Source organism: Myodes glareolus, chromosome 25 (assembly GCF_982192425.1).
Source record: "Myodes glareolus chromosome 25, mMyoGla1.1, whole genome shotgun sequence".
Lineage (NCBI taxonomy): Eukaryota > Metazoa > Chordata > Mammalia > Rodentia > Cricetidae > Myodes > Myodes glareolus.
Window position 1 is genome coordinate 35,007,446 of NC_142050.1, and position 21,282 is coordinate 35,028,727.

Consider the following 21,282-nt stretch of genomic DNA (forward strand, 5'->3'; position numbering starts at 1 on the left):
GTATCTTCTGTTTAAGTAGAGCAACGCCTACTTCCACATCCCTGGTGACGGCTGGCCTGGCTTCCAGGGACTGTCTTTGTCTAGCTCTCACACACCTCCCACGTCACACACCTTACTAACATCTCTCGTCTGGGCTTGGGTGCTGCTGTGCTTTCTGTCTAGAAGTCTGTCATTCCGTGTCTATCGCGCCCCACCCCTTGCCCTAGATAGCTCCTGAGAGAATCAGCCGGTGCCCACATCTTCCAGGAAGTCCTTCATTTGACCGATTGACCCTCCCTCTCTCGCAGTTACACGGGGCTGATTTGAGGAGTTCATTGGCTGGGAAGGTTTCCAAGGGGTGAATCTCTAAGTGGAACTGAAACTCGTCTCACCGGGAACGCAAATAGACCGGAGGAAGCACACTTACCAAGAATTCTTATTCTTAAAGAGAAAACAGAAGCCAACGGTGCTTGGGGGAGTGTGGACAGCACCGGGACACACCGCACTGCCTGCGAAGGAGGGAGGGTTCTGTAACCTGAACGTTGTTGCTTTGTGGATTAGAGAGTACAATTTGGAGTTTGGGTCTAGAGTGTCTAGAATAGTATGGACACAAGCGTGCGCGCACACACACACACATTCCTCCCACTTTCTCTGAACTGCTGTAGCCGTCTCCTCCACACAAAGGCAGTAGAAGCAGTCCTATGTCCAGGCTCTCTCCTCCCCTCGCAATCCCATCATCAAACAAACTGATCTCCGCTCCAGTCTGTCGTCACGACCTGACCACAAGCAGATGTCCTGAGCACCACACCTAACTTTCTCCTATGACGGATGTGTGTGCTCCTTTCACAGGGAAAGGGAGCGGTAGACGCAGAATAGGTAAGCTGCCCTGAGTCACACAGCATTCAGGCTGGCTCTAAAAGCAGCCCAACTGCAGCAGGTACGTGGGTAACCAGTAACTGTGCTGTCCCTTACTCTCAGAATAGCTTAGACCCATCCTCAAAGAGAAACTGGCCAGAAGACAGGGACAGGATTTCGTTTTCTTATCCCATGAGTTCCTCCATTCCCCCAACCCCACTTTTCTGTTTCATTCATTAAGACCTTGGCTCCTAAACACACTCCACCGGCAGGATGAAGCGCAGTGTGCTGAAGGGACTTGGAGAGTCCTTGTGCTTACTGGCAAATCAAGAAGACACTACTGTATAATGGAAGAAGGGAGAACTAATTTGTCAGCCCTGGGTGAATCCCTGGGGTTCTTTATACCCATGAGAACTCAAGGTGGTTTTTGAAACAGGTCATAAAACTTACTTCTCTTGGTGATCTGGAGCCTCCTTCCCGAAATGTTGGCTTACATCTGAAATTAATCTGCCATTTAAAAAGAAAGGCATGTTATGTTAGTGATAGACATCAGGTTAAAGAGAATTACCTGAAACCAAAACCAACCAATAGCAGTAGACATTGAGGCTATAAAACAAAACCCAGAGAGGATAAGCAGTCTGCTTTAGTTTAGTCCCAGTCTCCTTAAAGCATCTCACTAGACAACGCGCATCGGTGCGGAGTGATTTCACATCTCCAGCCAGTGGTCCTGAGTTCTCATTGATGAAGTCTAACTTTAAACAAAAATGCTCTTAGCCTGTAAACTTGAGAAAGAGACCAGAGCCAGAGAAAAAGCATGCGGCACCTGAACCCATCAGGTTGAGTTATATTTTTAAAAGGAGAAACTATAAACCCCAGCGGTCCTAACCACTGTGACAACCACTCAAACACATGCACAGTCAATCCCTGCAGAAGACTCAGCTAGCACTGCCTTGCTTTGCGGATGGGAGATGCCCTCATGGCCACTTTCACTTCTGTATAAAGGGTGGAGACAAGCAGGGATAGATTCAAAGTGCTGAGCAGGGCTCTAAAATATAAGTTGACAGCAGCTGGTGGTGCTGGCGAAGCTAAGCACAGGCTGCGCAAAGCTAAAAGATCCCCACTGTGTTTACAAGCAGGAGCGTGCGACTATAGATACCACCAAGGGTCTCCCTGGACACAGAGTAAGAACTGTCAGGAAGAGCAGCCGGCAATACTCTATTACAGACCTTCCCTCCCCACCCAGCCCCCAGCTGATAAATAAATAGACTATTCAGAATCCACTTCTGGAGACAAGACACCACCCTTGGGATACCACTTCCAGCTCAGGCATGCATTTATGCTACACCAGCAGAAAACGCTGCCCGTGAGGTCTGCGGCCGCGTCTGAGGGCTGCTTTCAGCTGGCTCGGCTCTCTCCCTTAGAGCTACTTTAGGAAGGCGTGAACTCACAAAGAGAAACATATGGAAGCTACGGAATTAAAAAGCTTATTGTAGTCCCCCTCCCCACCCCGCCTTAAAGGAAACATCTTGTGGGAGAAGAGACAGAAAGAGAATTGGTGTGTGCTTGGCTTTCTCAAAAGCCAACACAACATAATTAAATAATAATACAAATTAAACTCAGAAAAACAACACGATGAATGGTCTTTATATATTGCCTTTTCGTTGTTACTTTGGTAGTCATACTGAGCTCGCAATTTTTGTTTTTGCTTTGGAAGGCCATTGTTTTGAAAGTTAGAAATTGACACCAAACCTTGGCGCGTCGTGGCAGTGAATACATTCACCAGCAGGTGGCGCTCTCTTACCTTCTCTAGCTGCTCAATGCAGGCCGTGTGGACCACGATTTTGCAGACCGCACACTTCCTCCGGAGAGCGGATTTCTACAATAGTCAATTCAAAATACAGGAAAGATATGTTAGCGAGTTATTCTGGAGACTTCCCTGATATGAAAGAGAGGCTCCGGAAATCAAGCAACACTACAATTACTTCGGTTCCTTAGCAAATTGAAAATCTCTAAACATGTCAGAGTGACCCAGATGACTTCTTCCAAATATGACAACAATAATACCACTGCAGATAGGGCTTGTAACATAAGCCAAGCCCTTGACTCTGTCACATCGGTTTCCAGTGTTGCAGCTGAACAACGAAAGCATTGTTCCCAAGCTTTCCTAACTTTTCTACACTTTCTTTTCTTTTTTTTTTTTTTTTTAATATTTCCTTTGTACCGTTGAGGGACAACCTTCTTACTTATGTCTTATAGGAATCAAACACTCCATCCTTATTATCAGAGGCTATATTTCAAAGACTGGCTGCTTTAAGTTTCTGTTCTAGACACAAATCTATGCTGGGCTATTTGGGTCTCTACCCATATCTTCAGGAGGGCGATCACAAGTCTGGCTTCACACCCAGAAAATAACCACGATAACAGAGCAGCAAAGACAGCAGGAGCCGCTAGGAAGACTATAGGTCTTGCTCTGTCCTCATGGGCACTTCACAGAGAGATGATAACTCACTTAACTCTTGCAGCCCTGTGAAGTAGAGACAGCCCTACCCCTGCTTCACAGACGTCTGGCTCCTAAGTATCATAAAATGTGGCCTTGATAACCTTGGAAATGTATAAATTCACAGCGCCAAGCTTTTTGGGGTCTAGCTTGTCTCCAACAATTTAAAACCCAAGTGTGGGGCAAGGAGAGAGAGGACTGAGTGGGCTCTAGATGTCATTCCTGCCAGCATCACCTGAGGTGCTGCTAGGGATGCACATGGCCTCTATACAAGGTCAGGCCCAAAGGAAGAGCTGCCTTCGGGATTCTGTTTGGTGGTAGTAACCAAGGCGACAGGAAATGCACTATGCTATGTGTAAAGATCTTAGATACTTTAAATACTGTAAATATTTACTTTACCCAACAGATCATCTTTAAACCAGTGTTCCCTTCCCCAAGATGATGAACTGGAATCAAGTCATTAACACGGCACTTGACGGGTTAGTTGCTATTCTTCGTGCTAAGACATGGTTGTTTTTGAACTCAGTACAAAGATAGATAAATAGGTAGGTAGGTAGGTAGGTAGGTAGATAATAGATAGATCATTTTAAGACTAAATATTACCTGAGACACCAAATACATTCCGAGCACAGAAACTCACAATAACAGGAGATTCCAAAAAACTCAGGTGGGTAAGGCTGGGCATCCCTGTCCATCTGGAAAGTATCAATGTAGATTGATGGTCACCTGTGTCTGCTGAATGGCTTGCTGAGGAAGGACAGTGGAGCCCCGTGGAGCAGGCAGGTCAGGAACACACCCAGCACTGCTGCTGTGGAGAAAGGGCCCTCTAGGGACAGACTGCAGGCAGTCCTGGGGATGCTGGGGGAGGCAGGCGGAAAGAAATGATCACCTTCTAGTTCCTCTAGGGTCCCATCATTCAACAACACTGGACACCAGCCTCGGTAGACAACAGTGACAACTGGATCACCAGCTACCACCAAAATGCACCAAATACTACAGCAATGACACTTGTGGCTGTGTTTGTGAACGCTAAGCGTGTGACCCCCTCTTAGCTTTGAACTTCCTAATACGAGGTAGAACAGTAAGTGTGCTTGGCAATGAATTGATTGTTCAAATATTAAAGAATAAGGGAAACGAAGACACCTAAGGATGTTGTCGAAAGAGTCTTGTTCTTCAACCAAAAACAGAAGAAGGAACAGGGAGGAAAGGGATGAAGAGGAGGAGGAATGCACACAGCCATGAGAGGAAGGATACAAAACAGTAGCAACCGCAATCATAGCTGTAGCAATGGTAGGTAGCCACAAAAACAGCAGCACCGGTAACCAAATTTGACTGCAAATTTTCCTAAACTAGATTGCTCATAAGCAAATGGCCACTGCTCCCTCCTCCCTATGGCTGTCCTGGTCAGATCTCTGTATAAGCAGCACCTGCAGGAAGTGCATGGTGATATTTCAGTCAGATTGCTAATGAGAGTTACCAGGAAGCGAAGGAAACCAGAGTTGATCCTTGTCTATGTGCCCCCTTCCCCCAGCCCACCATCCTTAACAGATTACACATGCCAGGCATCGCTACTCAAGATGGGCCAACATTTATGGAGTCATGATCTCACAGAGCCCGGAAGGCATCTTCTTTATCAGTGGCTCCTACCTCCTTCTGTGCCCTGCTGTCCTCTTGGTGGTGATGTGACTTTCTGATCTGTTTGCAGATAGACTACATCTTATCTCTACCTACTACATGCTCTGTTCTTGTCTTCTCTCTTAAGTGCTGTTCCAACTGCGCCTGTCGATCACCTGGTCATTAGTCTACCTCTCAGGAAAACAGATTCATCTGCACACATGATAAGGAGATGGGAGGAATAATTACCCCTTTAGCGAGATAATGTGCTTCTCCGGAAGCCTCTCCTCTATATGGCTACTTACCACTAAGCCTATGCACTTTCCTGAGTTCCAAAAAAAAAAAAAAATTTTTTTCTTTCCTTTCTGTCTTTCTCAGATCCTGTCCTGAAACACATACATGCTTTCTCTAATGCTCTGGATTTTCTTTCTCTAAATCCCACACTGCTTCCACCATGCAGCTGCTCGCTGACCTCCACTGCAAAGCAGGCTGGTTTTCTTCGACCTAAAAGGCATGATTTCCTCTCTCCCTGTTCTCCATCTCCCTCCTCCTGGCGGTTGCCACGGTTTAGAGTTGGCTCGTCCTACTGTTTTCCCATAAATTCTAATAAAACGGTCCTCCAGTTTTCTTGCCATTCCATTTCTAATTTTTATTCTATCTTAATGAGACTAATACAATGTTCAAACAAAGACAGCCTGACTTTTCCCCAGCAGTATCTGGAGGTTAGGAAGGAAGAGCACTGGATGGACTCGGGAAATCGTGTGTACTCACTGAAACCAGAATCCACACTTCCTCCCTTCCTTGCTTTTCCTGTCACAGTGCTGCCTCAAAATCATTTCTAGGACAAGGAATCTGGTTTATGTTGGGAGGCCCTGCTGGTCAGAGGTTGCAGTCTACCATGACCTGGCAGCTCTCTCCAGGCTAAGCAGCGTGGAGGGCTCCTTCCCAGTGGAGGGCTTCCTGCTCTTTATCTGACCTTATTTGGAGACTGTCTCTCGGCCTGGATACCTAGCTTATCTCTAGTGTGACCCTTGGCACAGTTCCCTGCAGAAGCTTTTCCCAGTGCTGCCCATATGATAATTAGGCGGTGTGCTAGAAGCTTTATGATAAACCGGACTTCCACATAAGGTAGCTCGAGCTAGTACTAGGAGTTTTAGATAGGAACATACTGTTTAATGCAAATCAGGTGATGGCCCAGCCACTGGACCCATCCTTTGTCTCTCCCCGCACTCTGGAATAAATTGGAGCTGTCTCCCCAGGGCCATTTCCACCCTGTTCACAGGCCACACAAAGCTCTCTGTCGCCACTTCTGCCCCTTTGTCCTGGCAGACTGGTGGTCAGCAGACCGCGAGGTAAAAGGAAACCTCACAGCTTACAAGAGGATAAGAGCCATGGGGTTAATATATATCCTCTCTCAGCGTTCTGGGTTATGCAAATACACTAATATCATTCATCTCAATTAATTCAAGCATGAAAGTCTACGGACGGCAACACACAAATTAAGGTGCTGTAAGTCCTAAAGCTAATCTCATTTAAATCATACAGAGTTTTTACAGACCTTCTTAAAATATAGTGCACGCTTCTGGGTCTTTTGATGCAGAATACCCAAGCCACAATCTGAACGCCCATTCATGACCACTGCCTCATGCATCATACAACCAAGATCAATCAGCCCATTTGCCTTTTCTCTGACCAGAGCTCCTTAAACCACGGCTCCCGGTGCAGCCGGCTTCCTAACTGACAGCTCCCGAACAGCTTTTAGTCTGTAAAATCAGGTAGTTGATGTTTCCAGCCCTGGTGGTTGCTCTTTATTATCATCTTGATGGGATTTAGGACGAGCCCGGGAGATGCACCATTGGGGTGTGTCTGTGAGATGTCTAAAGAAAGATCAACCCATGTAGGATCAACAATGGGCAGCACCTTGCTCAGACAGCGTGAGGCAAAGGCAGAGTTGCTCGCCTGCCTGCCTGCACCTTTTCCTTCCTGAGTGCACATTACCTGAGCTGCTACCACCATCCTCTATTGACTTCAGATCCCGGCTTCTTTGACCTGCTTATGTAGACAGCACGGTGGTTCTCTAGGGAGCTTCTAGGTCTCTGCACTGGGAACTGTGCAGGCGTCGGGCAGAGCAGCCAGGCAACCAATGCCATACTACCTACCCCCATGATGTGAACCGATCTAATAAGTCCCCTTCCTTAATATACATACGCGACAAGACAAGAATATGCAGTGTACACACACACATACACATGCGTGCACACACACACGCACACGCGCACACACACACACACACACACACACACACACACACACACAATCTACTGATGCTGTTCCTCTAGAGAACCCTGCCTGATACAATAATCATATACAAAGCGAAGTCAGTAAGTTCTCACTGATAGTCAAGGCCTTTTTCCACAGCGATAAGAACATGGGTTTATTTCCTCCACCGGCAGAAGCTGTTTCCGCGAACCGACATGTTAACTTCTTGGCTTATACGTTAGACTTTTCCAGACTCAACATCTGAGAGAAACAGCTTAAAGGAGGAAAATTTTACTTTGCTCCATGGCTTCAGAGCTTCCATCCCATGATCCCATTTCAGGGGCTTTTGTGGAGGCAGTAGATCATGGCGGAGAGGTTTGGTGGGACACAGCTGCTTACTTAACAGCAACCAGAAAGAAGAGAGGGGAGGAGACAGGAGGTACCCTTTAAAGGCACCACCCCTAAAATCTACTCCCTCCAGCTGAGCTCCTTTTGATTGCTGGCGGTGTGTGCCCCCCCCACCCCGCTTTCCAGCTATCATCTGGCCTCATGGCTCCTCAGTGGGCCAGCAGTTTCCTAGGTTTCTGTAACTACTGCCTCAGTTCCAGGGAGTACTAGGCCCACCTTTAGTCACCTGTTCTCTGCTGAAAGGAGAAATTAATCTACCTGCTAACAGGCTACTGGGCAAGCACTGGGTCTAACTGCTTCTCAGAGGCAGGTCTGCCTGAGAAGTGAGCACTCAGCCCACGAACTGCACACGTCACAGAGTACTTCACATCCAGCTCGCAACAGGTTACACGTCAGAATGTTGGTGTTTGGATTGACAAAGCTCATTTGACACAGCCGGATAGCAAGCTTCTGGGCAGACACTGCTCAAAACATAGATTTCTCGCTCAGTTATGCTGAACTTCTTTGCTTGAAGGCTTACACCAAACACAGGACCACAGTTTGAATCTGAACTGCCCTCCACCGGCTCGTCCGTTGAATACCTGGTCTCCAGTTTACAACACCGTGAAATATTTCCAAGGTAGGAGCTGGCTGTTAGAACCGAATCACTAGGGTCAGGCCTCTGATCCCCCCTCTGGCTAGTCTGTTCTCTCTGGTTTCTGGGCTGCCACCGTGTAAACAGCCACCACTACCAACGACTACGGCCACGGCAGACTGAGACACTTCACTGATGGACTGGAAACTTTTTGAAACTTTGAACCAAATCCAACCTTTCCTCCCTCATTTCTGGTCAGATACTTTTCTCAGGGCAACACAAAACTATCAGCACAACGGGAAATACAGCAACCGTACACAGCACACGGGAACCTAGACTCGTTCCAAACAGAGCCGCATTCCCCTCCCCCCACATCCCCCTACTCCTGCCAAAGTCTTATTGAAGCCGGTATTTCTTCCACTTTGAGAAACAGTGAACGGAATCAAGGGTAGATAATTAACAAAGCACGGAAATGGTTGTGACTTTTAATATTGTGGTCCATTTGATGCTGAATCTAGCACAAAAGAATAGGAGTTAAAAACTAAAGAGGGTCTGAGACACTGGACACATTTTTAAATTCAAATGATAAAGAATGTATTGATTTGTTCTCCTCGGTGAATTTAAAGGCTCTCTGCACTGGCTGTTCTAGGCATCAAGAAGAGTAACCACCGTGCTCTTAGTAAAGGTTTCCTGATTCTATCCTTGTTGGTATTCAAATGATGCCCAGTAACCTGCCCGTGTGTGGTGTAGGTGTCTTCAGGATGACAACCTAAGTACGACAACAGTTATATGGTTTATAACCCACTGTATCTTACTTTGGTCTGATAAAAACGTAATCAGTGCTTATATAAGCAACAGGACCCCAGCACGCTGTGCTTTAGGGTGCGGTTGTGAAGGAATGACTAGAAGGGAGGAAGCATTTCAAGGGCTGGTTGACACTCGATCCGTCCCCACACAGTGAGCTCCGATGCCACTCAAGGCAGGGACAGAGCCTCGCCAAAGGACAGCTCTTGTCAAGTCAGGAGTAAAGCTGCCTGAACCCCTGCAGCCGATCTCCACCACCCTCGGCCCCTTGGCCTTTCTGGATTAGAAACTGAGGGAGGGTGGAGAACCAGACAAGGAAGAAACAGCAAGCCAGTCAAAGGGCGAAAGAGAGTCCCATACCCACTCAGAGGACCCTGAAACCCAGCAGTGGCAGCCCTGTGTGAGGGGGAGAGGACTCACAGTCCCCTGAGGCTGGCCTGGTTCTCTTTTCCTCTCTCTTTAGGATGTCAGGAATATGGTACCCTTTAGGGGAAATCTAGTCTCTGGGCAACATAAACGGAACTCTGCTGCTGTACAAGTCAAGGGGAATGAAAACAAGAGTTCTCTGATCTATTTTAAAGCCTAATTAGAAGAAATGACAAGCATCCTTGGCAAGTCCTGTTTCTCTGGGAACCTGCGATGCGATCTGGGAAAAAAGAAGGCTGGCGTTTTCTGAAAGCTCTGGCTGTGTGGATTCAGAGCCCAAGCCAAACTTCCACCGTTGCTCCTTTATATTTACACAACACGGGATATTTTTAGACAAGCCAGGAGGGTGGTCAGCTGGATTGGTCACCAATCACCAAAGGGAATAGTTCGGAAAGTAAAAGCTGTCATGTAGAAGAGAGAAGGGCTTCGAGACTGATTCTCTGAGAAGGACCTACAGGAGATGGTGGAGTCTGGATTTCTGTCTTAATAGGTGGAGACATTTGGAAACTCTGGTAGGGGAAGATCTCAAGTCTGGTTGTTTAGGAGGCACTGTTGTCCCCTAACAGGAGAAGGGACCAGCTTTGGTGTGTCTGCTGGGTACAGTTACCGGGCTCACGGAGGTCCATTTTCGTGTGTTATCAGTTAAGAGGTTTAGTGGCTGGGTGGGAAGTGGGGGTGAAAGCAACCCAAGCAGAGGAACAGCAAGAGGGAAAAAAAGCTCAGAGGTCTGACAACATAGGGATGTTGGAGGAGTGGCCAGGGTGCCAGCGTTGGGTAGCAGAGTACACTCAGTGGCCTAAGCACCAATGGCAACCAGACTGTACAGGGTCATTCAGATTATAGTTAAAATATTGTCCTTAATTCTTAATGAGAAAGTCACTGGGAATGTGGTGATGAGTCGGAATAGGTGACTAGGGCCTGGTCGGGAGTGCTAAGAATGGAAGAGAAAAACAAGCCAGAGGGGCAAGCGTGACTGTATTTGTCAGCTTTCTGTTACGGCAACAGATCCGTGAGCTAATCAGCTTCATAAAGGACAAGGTTTCTGTTGACTCATGACTTCAGACTTCTCAGCCCTCGGGCCTTTGGTCCGCTGCCTTGGACCCTGCAGTATTATAGCTGCTATGTGTGGTGGTGGGGGCTTCTGGGGAACCGAAAGAGAAAACACAGAGGTGCCAGGAGTCTTCAAAGCTAAGTTCCCAGAGACTCACCCCCCTTCCTTTTGAACCATCTCCCAAAGGTCGCACCACCTCCAGCAGAGCCCTGGGCTGGGGTCCAAGCCTTTAACGTGAGCTTTAGAGGGAAGCTATAGCAGTGAGGAAGAATATGACAATAACGGCTCTTTCCAGTCCACCCCAGATCTCCACCAAAGTCGACTCTGACCTCCCAAGCTTTCATTGTTTTCCCATAGAACAACTGGCAGTCCAGGATGGCCTCAACCCACGCTTTGATCAGCTTTGCTAGGAAGCACACCTGGTTGACTGCACATTTAGCAGTTTCCTCCTGGGCTGTGGCTGAGTTGCCTCGGAGCACTGCAATAAAACACATTTCATATGCACTTCCTGCGCTGTGTTTTGTTTCGAGGAACACGGCTGAAGCATCCTGTTCGTGAAGTATTTGTGTTCCCGGGGTCACTTCTGCCGAGTGGCCTCAGGTACGCTCAGAAACCTCCAGCTAAGTCAGGAGGCCACCTGAGCTGGAAAGAGAAGGACAGACTGCACAGCCTCCAAAGAGACACACAGACAGAAAGAAGAGAAACTTTCCGGATATTGGACCTATACGAAGAGCGTCATTTCCACGGCAGCCCATACGCTCATAGTAAAGAAAAATCTCACTCTTAGAGCGGATAGCCAAGGAGGGCAGTGGTGGTTCTGTGGGCTGACTGTGGGACTAGAGAAGAGATACTTTTCTTCCTCCTGGGAAGCAACCAACCCTGGAAGCAATTTGGTAAGGACCAGGTTCCTAGAACTGTGTTGACTCCAAGCTGGAGCAGGTGGTTGGTTAGACAGAGGGGTACCCCATCCTGTCTTCAGCACTCGGTGTCCGAAAAAGCTACCGCCAGAACATGGGGAGTTGTTGAGGATGGGGAAACAGGGATGGGAATCTCAACAGCTGATTCTTGTGTTATGATTCTCACTTGGAGGGGAAGAATGATTTAGGAGTGATTTGTGTTAGCGGCGATAGAGTGGTAAATACATTCACACACGGCAGAACATTTTGGTCAATAACAGACTGTGTGTGTGTGTGTGTGTGTGTGTGTGTGTGAGTGTGTGTGTGTGTGTGATGTGCCATGCACATATAGTAGGCTATACCACACACTTTGGATAAGCACATTCTTTGATGCTTATACAATGATGAATTTGCCTAGTGATTCACTTTTTTCAGAGCACATCCCCGTCATTAAACAGGACAAGACTGTAGTGTAGTGCAGGGTTTCCCTGGTGGACTTTAATAGAAAGTGAACACATGAACCCCAGAAGCCCTTGTGGTGAAACTCAGTCAGGTGACTACTGCGTACCACTGTCATTTTTGTAAGCCCCTGCCTAAAATCTAGGTCTAGTTATTGAGACATGAGACAAACACAGACTCGCTGGTGTTCCTTGTGAGACGTGTGGAGAACGGCCCCATGACTGTGCACCAGCTGTCACGGCTGAACAAAGTGGTGCCAACAGAGATGGAGATGGCTGAAAGGGATGCTGTAGCTCTCTGCTCCCCTTTACTGACTGGCCCTAGATTGCTGCCTTCTTAGTCCTTCTACCTCCTCTCATATAGGCACGACTCAAGGAAAGAGATTTCAGCCCAGTGGACTCAAGTCTTCCAAGAGTAGAGTTGCATTTACATTTCTTCTCCGTACCCCTCCTCTTAACCAAGGATGTCTCCTATCCTATAGCCAGTTACTGGTCTTCCTGACAGCCTTGGGTCTGTCTATCTTTTCTTTCTTCTTCCATATTTGCTTCTCTACGCTTCACAAAAGATCTTATTTTACACAGCAATGGACAGTCACTAATCTAAACTTTGGCACATGCCAACTTTTCCTGTGTCTCTGGCTCTGTCATCGTCGGTTCTGTGGTTCTGTAGCTTTTCTGTTACAGTTGTATGCTCTATTGAAAGTTTTTTGTATTATAGAAGAAGGCTGCCATACAGCTTATAGATAGTTGAATGAATTGGTGATAAATGCACAAAATGGTGTGAGTACATGCACACATACACAAACACCAGTAAACAGGACTGACAGAGCCCCCCACACATATTAATTCAATTAAGCACATTAATTTAAGATATAATTGATGGTAGATGCATACGTATTATAAAACTCATAAGGCACTGGAGTTCATGGAAAATGGTGTCCTGAAGTCATCTCAATGGTTCTCTCATTTTCCAGGGTCGTAGGTCACAGACATAGCAGAGATCTGAGGCTTACTATCAGTCAGAAGATATGGAACTTAACCCTCAGTCCGTGCAGCTATGAAGCACCATTTATGCCATTTGCTTTGTTTCATGGTCCCATCATCACCTAACTTTGTAGAAAGAGAATTATTTTTTAAAGTTCACAGGCAAATGATTCTAACCACTACTTAGAGGTATTTGTTTTAATATAAATTATCATGTCTATTTAAGAAACCATGTCAAATTGTGGCGAAGAAGCTACCCCTGAACTGTGTTCCACGCTCCAAGCTATTAGTGACATCATACAGGCAGGGTCTTCCACCTGATCTAGTCCAGGAAGATCAGCCTTACAGTCACGGGCCACCTCACTCTGTTATCAGCAACTGGCAATGCTGTTTTCCCTGACACACATACCTGCCCATAGCACTTCCAGAGACAGAGGTTTATTAGAAGCCTAGCGGTATGATATATGCACTATATATACAGCCCCCTTTCAGTCACTTCTAGAGATAAGGGGACAAAGGCCCAGTGGGATTAGGCAACTGGCCCAAGGAGGACGAGGTAAGGATGGATCCTAGGTTCATTGCCCGCCACTGTGTTGGATTTCAGTTCTTATTTTCTTTGCCAGTGGTCAATTGGGGAATCAAGAGAGATTAGGATAGATATACAAGATCTGATAAAAACTGGTTTATTTACTCTGCTGTTTAGGGGTGAACTAATAGCATCCATACTATGACCATCTATAAGACAATGACAGAAAGCAATCTCCAATACCCAAGAAAATTAAGCAAAATGGTTTTCAGTAGGCAGAGCCCTGACCAAACAGGGCAATAGTGAGTGTGGGACCTCTCTCTCAAGAGCCTTAAAGATAAAGCAGGAATTCAGACACTCCAGCTTGTACATACAGTGGCATTTACATGTCAGACTGACCTAGGGACAAGTGTCTGTGTGTGCATGTCTTCCAACCATCACATCTTTGAATCATTCATTCCGTCCCTGAAAACTTGCTGGGTGCTTATTCACGAAATCACTTTTCTCAGTGCTGGAGAACCCAGGACACAAACACAAAATTCACAAGCAAAATTGGAGGTTACGGTCTAGCAGTAGAGACACACAGATGGATGACATTATGTATTTGTTTAAATATTAGGGAAAGGCGAGGAGACTAGCCAAGGAGCTGCGCCCAAGGACAGCATGACTTTGGCAGGGCTGATTATTTCACCACGTAAGAACTTGTCCTCAGTTTTCCTCAATGACACAGACACAGCTGGCGACTTTAAGTCACTACAAGCCTATTAAACTATGGGTTCAGTGGCTCAGGGCCACTCTCGGTGTATTTGGGGGCTCACAGTCTTTGAACCATAGCATTCAAGGGGGAATGATTGTAGTGATTCCTCTTATGGAGAATTCATGGTTTTAACACAAAGCTGGTATATAGACGTTATCTCGTATAATCTTAAGGGAAAAATAAGAAGTCCGTTGTATGTGCTTCCACAGCCCAGATGTGAAACTCGGGCTTAAAGAAGTTGAAAAAATACCAAATATTCTATTACTCAAAGCCTAGATTCAAAGCCAGGTCATTCAGTTCCAAAATTCACCACCTCAGCAGCGCCCTCCTCCTGTTAAATCAAGATATCAAGTCATGCCTTTCCATTTCCTGATGTTTTAAAAGAATTTCATTCTGGTCTAAGAGGCAGGAGAGACAACAGCAAAATGTTGCTATAAAACAGAGATAAGGGACTGGGGGATACAGTTCAATGGGTAAAGTGACTGATGTACAAGTTTGAGTGAGGATCAGAGTTCAGTTCCCCAGTGCCCACATAAAAGCCGGGTATGACGGTGCATGCCTCCCCCAGCACTGCCCAGAAGACAAACTGATCCTGGGATTTCACTGGTCAAATCAGCATAGTCAAAACAGTATAGTCAAAACAGCAAGCTTCAGGCTCAATAGCAGACTTTGTCTCAAAAAATACGGTGGGAGCTACGAGCACTAGAGGAAGTCACCCAGTGTTGACCTACAGGCTTCCACACATGCTATTGTGACCATGCACACACAAGCACACAAGCGGATTCCTCCCCGCCACACACAGACACAACAACTTTGGAAGCAGCTAACCATTTTCAGTAACAGCAGAATCAGATGATATGCCAAAAGCGAGTGTCTTGGAGCAACAAGAATATGTTTCAATTATTTTATTTAATATTCAGACATGCATATAATATGTCTGGATCAAATCTACCTCTGATTTCCTCCTCTTCAATTCCTCCTTTCTCACACCGCCTTTCCCTCCCAATTTCATATGTTCTCTCTCTTTTCTAAAAACATCCAGCGAGTCCACTTAAGCACTGACAGTAAGTGCACGGTGTAGGACCGTCTACTGGAGCCTGGGTAGCGTCTCCAGGGTCGTGGTCCTGAAGAAAATGGACTCCATCTCTCCCAACACCACCCCAGCAGCCATCACGTGCCAACAGCAGATAGATAGGGCTGGGGTTTCATGAGCCCCTCCTCGACCCACGCTGGGAGTTTGGCTGGCTTGATCTGGTTCAAGCCTTGTTCATGCAGTCCCACCCACTGTGCATTCATATGCAACTGGGCTGCTGCTCCCCCAAAATGCTGTCTTGCTGCAGGCATCTACTTCCTCTGTCCCTTACAATTCTTCTGCCCCTTCTTCAAAATGATCCCTGAGCTTTGGTAGGAGGGTGTATGACATAGACGTCCCATTAGAGCTGAGCACTCTACGGTTTTTATTCTCTGTTGATTAGGTGTGGATTTCTGTGTTAATCACCATCCAAGTTGAACCGATGCCTGAAACTAAACTATGAAGTGAGGGAAAAATGGCGCCTCGCTAAAGCACAGGCCTTAGTATTATTATTTCGTTAAATGACATAGTAACAAACCACTCCCTCAGTTTCTGTCTTCCTACACACTGGTGCGGGAGAATTGTCTGTAATCTGTCAACTGTATTTTAAATAAATGCTGATTGGCCAGGCAGGAAGTATAGGCAGGAAAACCAGACAGGAAGTAGAGGTGATGCAATGAGAACAGGAGAATTCTGGGAAGCAGGAAGCTCCCTTGGCAGTCCAGCCCAGACCACCGAAGAAGCAACATGTGAGCTGCCGAGTTAGAAATGGTGCTGAGCCATATGGCTAACGTAGATAAGGATAATGGGGTAATATATGTTATAAGAGCTAATAAGTAGCCAGAGCTAAGGGCCAATCAGTTTTATAGCTTATGGAGTCCTCTGTTTGATTTCTTTTGGGGGCATGCCAGCTGTGGGGTACCATGTGGGACATAAACCCCAACAAGCAGGCCCCCTCATGTTACAACACATAGGTTGGTACATCTCTCAACTTTCATCAGAGAAGTTTCTTTTCATAGTAGATGGTGATAATACAGAGACCCACAGCCAGTCAACATACAGAGAGTAAGAATATTGTTTACAATCTATGGTTTTGGGTCATTGGTGTGCAGAAACTCTGGAAAAGGTCACAGCAACTCTGTGCACCTGGCTATTGCCTGTGTGACACACAAACACAACACTGAGTTGGAGACAAGTTATCTTTATCATGGAGGAACAGGATTATATAATAGCAAACAATAACAGAACTGATTCATATACACACCCCCACACACAAACACAAACATAGCCTCAATCTAAAATTGCCACTGCAGAAGAGATGGCAATTATTCAGGCTCAAGCTACACACACACACACACACGCACACACACACACGCACGCACACGTGCTTCTGCTTCAGTATAAAAATTTCATAGAAAGGTAAAATAGCTGCACAAACATATAAGAAGAACAAGTTTTGAAGCTGTGGGTATGCCTAGGATATGGTTTTGACTTTTACGTCTCAGCACATGAAAATTTCCTGGTAGGACCATTCTGCAGGGTTATTGTTAATGGTCAGACACAGGTATGAGTCCTGGGGAAACTGCAAAGCATCATGGGATCACCTCTCAAGTCATTTTCTATGGAACACTGCGATTCCAGGAGACGCTGACAGGCGTTCTGAGGGGCTGGCAAAGGGTCCCACAATCTTCCCTCCACTCAGAGAAGCTGCAGCTTTAAGGTTCCTAAAACTGATATATGTACTACAGGTGTTTAGTGTTGTGTAAGCAGGGTTGCTTATGCAAATAACATCCTCTATTAGTTTTGCATGTGACTTGAGTGCTCTCTAGATTATGATTTGGAAGTGAAATAGGCTGTGAAGTGGACAATGGGGCTCCTGGTCCAGATCACCTAAGTGACTAAATCTTAATGCTCCCCAGATTTCACATCCTGCCTCTCCTGTGTGAAGCAGGCTGATCGGCAGTACACACGGGGAGTATTCAGTACACACAGCAATTATAACGCCCATCGCGCGATAGCTGTGGCCGTAACAAGGGTTAACAGCCACCGTGAAAGGACCACCCCTGTGCTATTCTAATCACACAAACAGATGATCTCATTGAAATGCCCAGCCGTCGTCCACCAGACACACAAAGGACAATGGCACTTCCACTCATGGCAGACTCCACTTCCTTGCCCCACACATATCCCCCGCCAAAGGAGATCAGCAGCGGAGAGTCTGTCTATGAAAATCTCTCTGTAAACCATTGTGGCTACCGGCTCTGCTTTCCCTGAATCATCTTGATTCATTAGACCCTCGGCATCCTGAGAGAGGAGCAGCCTCTGGCAGACAGCGGCCTTGGCAGTCTCTGGGTGAGTTGGCTTCAGGCTGGCACCCAAACAACCCTGGAAGCTGGCTTTGCCTCCTGGACGCTCCCGCCACACAAACACATGGCTCCTTCTGACAGCTTGCGCCCACTGCAGCCGAGCTGCCAGCCATCTGGGGGCGGCTCATTAATCTGCCGTGCTGGACAACCCAACCTTTGTGTGGAGGTCCCAGGGCAGAGCACAGGCAGGTGAGGCTTGGTTCGCTCCTAGTATAGCGTGGGAGCTCAGTGCCATCAGCCGCCAGCCTGAATACATAACTGGGGGGAAGTTCCCAGCTGTGCATGCTGGGCTATGAGTCTGTCATTCTTCTTAGTGGTAGCGTACATACATAACAGTAAAGCAGGGGCTCTCCTCTTCTTGAGATGAAAGGGGCAGGACTGGGTTCGTGGTCATTGGGATGTGTGTGTGTGTGTGTGTGTGTGTGTGTGTGTGTGTGTACATTTAGTGAACCTCAGGTATCATTCCTCAGAAGCCATCCATCCTGGTTTTTGAGCCTCGGGTCTTGCACTAGGACCCAGAGCTCACTGATTAGGAGAGACTGGCAGGACGACAACCTGGAGAAACCTGTCTGTTTCTACCTTCTCTTTGCTAAGATTACAAGGGCATCCACCATATGAGTTCTAGGGATCAAACTCAGGTCCTCCTTCTTGCAAGGCCAGCCCTCTGCCAACTACGATATCACCCCAGACTTCTCATTGTATATTTTAAGCGCCAGAAAGAGAAACGTTTCCTTTACAGATGCCAGATGGTAGCTGCCCTTGTAGTCTTCCTCCAAATCCATTCCGAGAACCCAAGGCCATCCCGCGGACAGACGTCACAGAACCCCATGACTGGAGAAATGAGGCCTCTGACACTCCCAAAGACACACTTTGTGAGATGTGTCCGATAAGGGGATACTTCCATTTGCTGCATGTGGTTGGGCCCACCTGTGGCCCAGTGAAAAGACAAAGACCACACACAGGAACAAAATGAAGGTGTTGCAGCCCCAGAAGGAGGACCACAAAGATTCATACTAAACCTTAGACCTTTCTTCTTTTTTTTTCCAACTTGGTGAACCAACAAGTTTTATTGGGGTTACTTAACCTTAGACCTTTCTAAAACCAAAGTCTGACAAAATGCCCGACTCTTGTTGACTTCAAGTCAATGGCACTGAACTAGGAGTAAGAATGGAAGGGGAAAGACAGAGATTATGGACATTTGCTAATTCCCTCACTCGTTTCATGATTCTGATGCTAGAGGCAACCATCAAAGAGGAGGCCAAGACTCAGGGAAGCCCAGCAGGTCTTGGGTTTTCACCCAGTTCTTTTGGGTGAAAACACAGATCTGTGTATCCCAGTCTCTCAGCCAATCCCATGTTACGCAGTCTCCCAAGGGCAACCCATTCTCTCTCCCAGCAAGACTATGCTTTTCAAGTTATAAGGAACAACGCAGAGAGCTGCAAGTGAAGGTCAGGTGTCACGAGGCTTAGTGCTTTCCACCTTGTCTTACACATAAGGAAAGAATAGAGGAAGAAAACAGGACCCATCAGCCGCCCCACAAAAACAAGGTGACAGAAGCAGGCCTAAAAATAGACATGATATATCTGGTAAGAGCGTTCTGAAGTCTGCCAGTTTTCTTTCCTTCTCACTCAACCTACGTGCACTCAGTCACCGAACCATCTACCTACTCTCCCCGCGGCTCACACCGACCTGCCTATCTGCCTGCTATCTCCAAAAGCGTATCCCGTCCACCTAGATCCTCAAGACTGCTACGCTGTCTCTCTTGGCGAGTGTCTGTGAGCCTGTGTGCTAGGGGAGGCGTCTGTCTAGCTAGACAAACTAACGCAACTCACAGGACAGCTGGAGTATTCATTTCTGAGCAGTGCCCTCGGTGCCACAAGCTGGGTGACAAAGATACACAGACGTTTGCTCTCAAAGTCATAGAGGTCAGAGTACAAAAATCAAGGCATCGTCACAGGCGAAGGCGCTTCTGAAGAGGAAGCTTCTGTGCCTCTCCCAGCGCTTCTGACAGCAGCTTCTTGGCCCCCTTGTCCTTGGCTCATACCTACATCAGTTCAGCCTCTGCCTCCATTGTCAGATGGTTTCCTCCGTGTGTGTTCTCCTCATAAGGATACTCTTCAGCTAGAATTACTTTGTACCCTCCCCTAGTATGACCTTATCCTAAAGGACTGCCTTCTAGCTTCACATGGTTGTCAAGTAAGGTTTCATTAAGGAGTTCTGGTCACTGGGACACCAGTACACCTCTCATGAGTATACAGTGGAATGTGTAACCATCTGCTAGGTGCCAAAGGCAGTCTACCTGACTGGTCCTAACCCCTGTGAAATTCATGAGAGGCTCTCTACCCTGACAGTGCACAGCCTGCCAAGATGATCCTGCTACTTTATTCCATGCACGGAAGACTCTCATGAGGCAGATCTGTCCTGGGAATCCTAACTCTAAAAGAACAAAAGTAAAAATTAAGATGTCCGAAGTGACTAGATAGTTCACTGTATCAGGGACTTTCTGCTTGCGTGATACAATGTCACCGCCAAGGGAGATTTACAGAGGAAAGGGTTTCGGGGCACTCACAGTCTTAGGAAGAGTCTGTAGTGGCAGTGAAGGCACAGGCAGAGAGATGAGCACTCACCACATACAGGGAGCAGAGAAAGTGAACCAGTCCTGGGGAGAGACTGTCCTTGGGGAACACTTAACTCCTGCAAGGCTCCAAGTCCTAAAAGTCTCATTAAACTTACCAAACAGCGCCACCAACTGGGGACTCAGTGTTAAAACACATGAGCTATGCACAACTTTACTCATTCAAAATGACAGCATTTCACCCTTGTTCTTGGCCAACTCATGGACACACCCTAATGCAACATGTATTTAGTCTAACTCAAAAGTCCTAATTGTCTTTAACAGTCTCTCAATACTATTTAAAAAAAAAAGTCCAAAGTCTCTTTTGAACCTAAAGGCAATCTTTCATTGTTAACTTCCCTGTTATACATGTCAACTTGACACAAGCTAGAGTTATCTGAAGAAGGGAACCTCAGCTGAGAAAATGTCTCCATAAGATCCAGCTGTAAACTAGCCTATAAGGCATTCTCTTAATTAGTGACTGATTGTGGATAGTGTCATCCCTGGGCTGGTGATCCTGGATTCTGTAAGAAAGCAGACTGAGCAAGTCATGGGGAGCAAGCCAGTAAGCAGCACCCTCCATGGCCTCTGCATCAGCTCCTGACTCCAGGTTCTTCCCATCTGAGTTCCTGTTCTTACTTCCTTTGATGGTGAACAGCAATATGGAAGTGTGAACCCAATAAACCCTTCCTCTCCAACTTATTTTTAGGTCATGGTGTTTCCTCAGAGCAGCAGAAACCCTAAGACACCTGTAAAAAAAATTACTTATATCTGATGTAGGTGGGCCTTCTATGTGTTATCTTCATTGGTTAATAGAGAGACTGCCTTGGCCCTTTGATAGGACAGAAAATTAGGTAGGCGGACAGAACAGAATGCTGGGAAGAGGGCAATGAGGCAGACGCCATGGAGCCAGCCACCAGGTCAAACATGCTGAATCTTTCCCGGTAAGCCACCACCTCGTGGTGCTACACAGATTATTAGAAATGGGTTAATCAAGATGTGAGAGTTAGCCAGTAACTAACTCTCTACAGATAATGGGCCAGGCAGTGTTTAAATGAATACTTTGTGTGTTGTTATTTCCGGGGCTAAGCTAGCCATGTGGGAGCCGGGTGGGACATAAAGCAGGCCTGCCCGCAGCTCCA

At 46.8% G+C, this 21,282-nt stretch overlaps 1 protein-coding gene across 6 annotated transcripts in view; it reads right to left on the reverse strand.

Annotated features, from left to right (window-relative positions):
- The window catches only part of Dgki (diacylglycerol kinase iota), a 455,950-nt gene that overhangs the window by 266,324 nt on the left and 168,344 nt on the right, over positions 1-21,282 (reverse strand). For all 6 annotated transcript variants that reach the window (XM_085683757.2, XM_085683755.2, XM_085683753.2 and 3 more), the window contains exons 4-5: positions 2,636-2,710; positions 1,285-1,341 (exon numbers count right to left, since the gene is read on the reverse strand). In XM_085683757.2, coding sequence (XP_085539883.1) covers positions 1,285-1,341; positions 2,636-2,710 — 132 coding nt within the window. The remainder of the gene's footprint in view (positions 1-1,284; positions 1,342-2,635; positions 2,711-21,282) is intronic.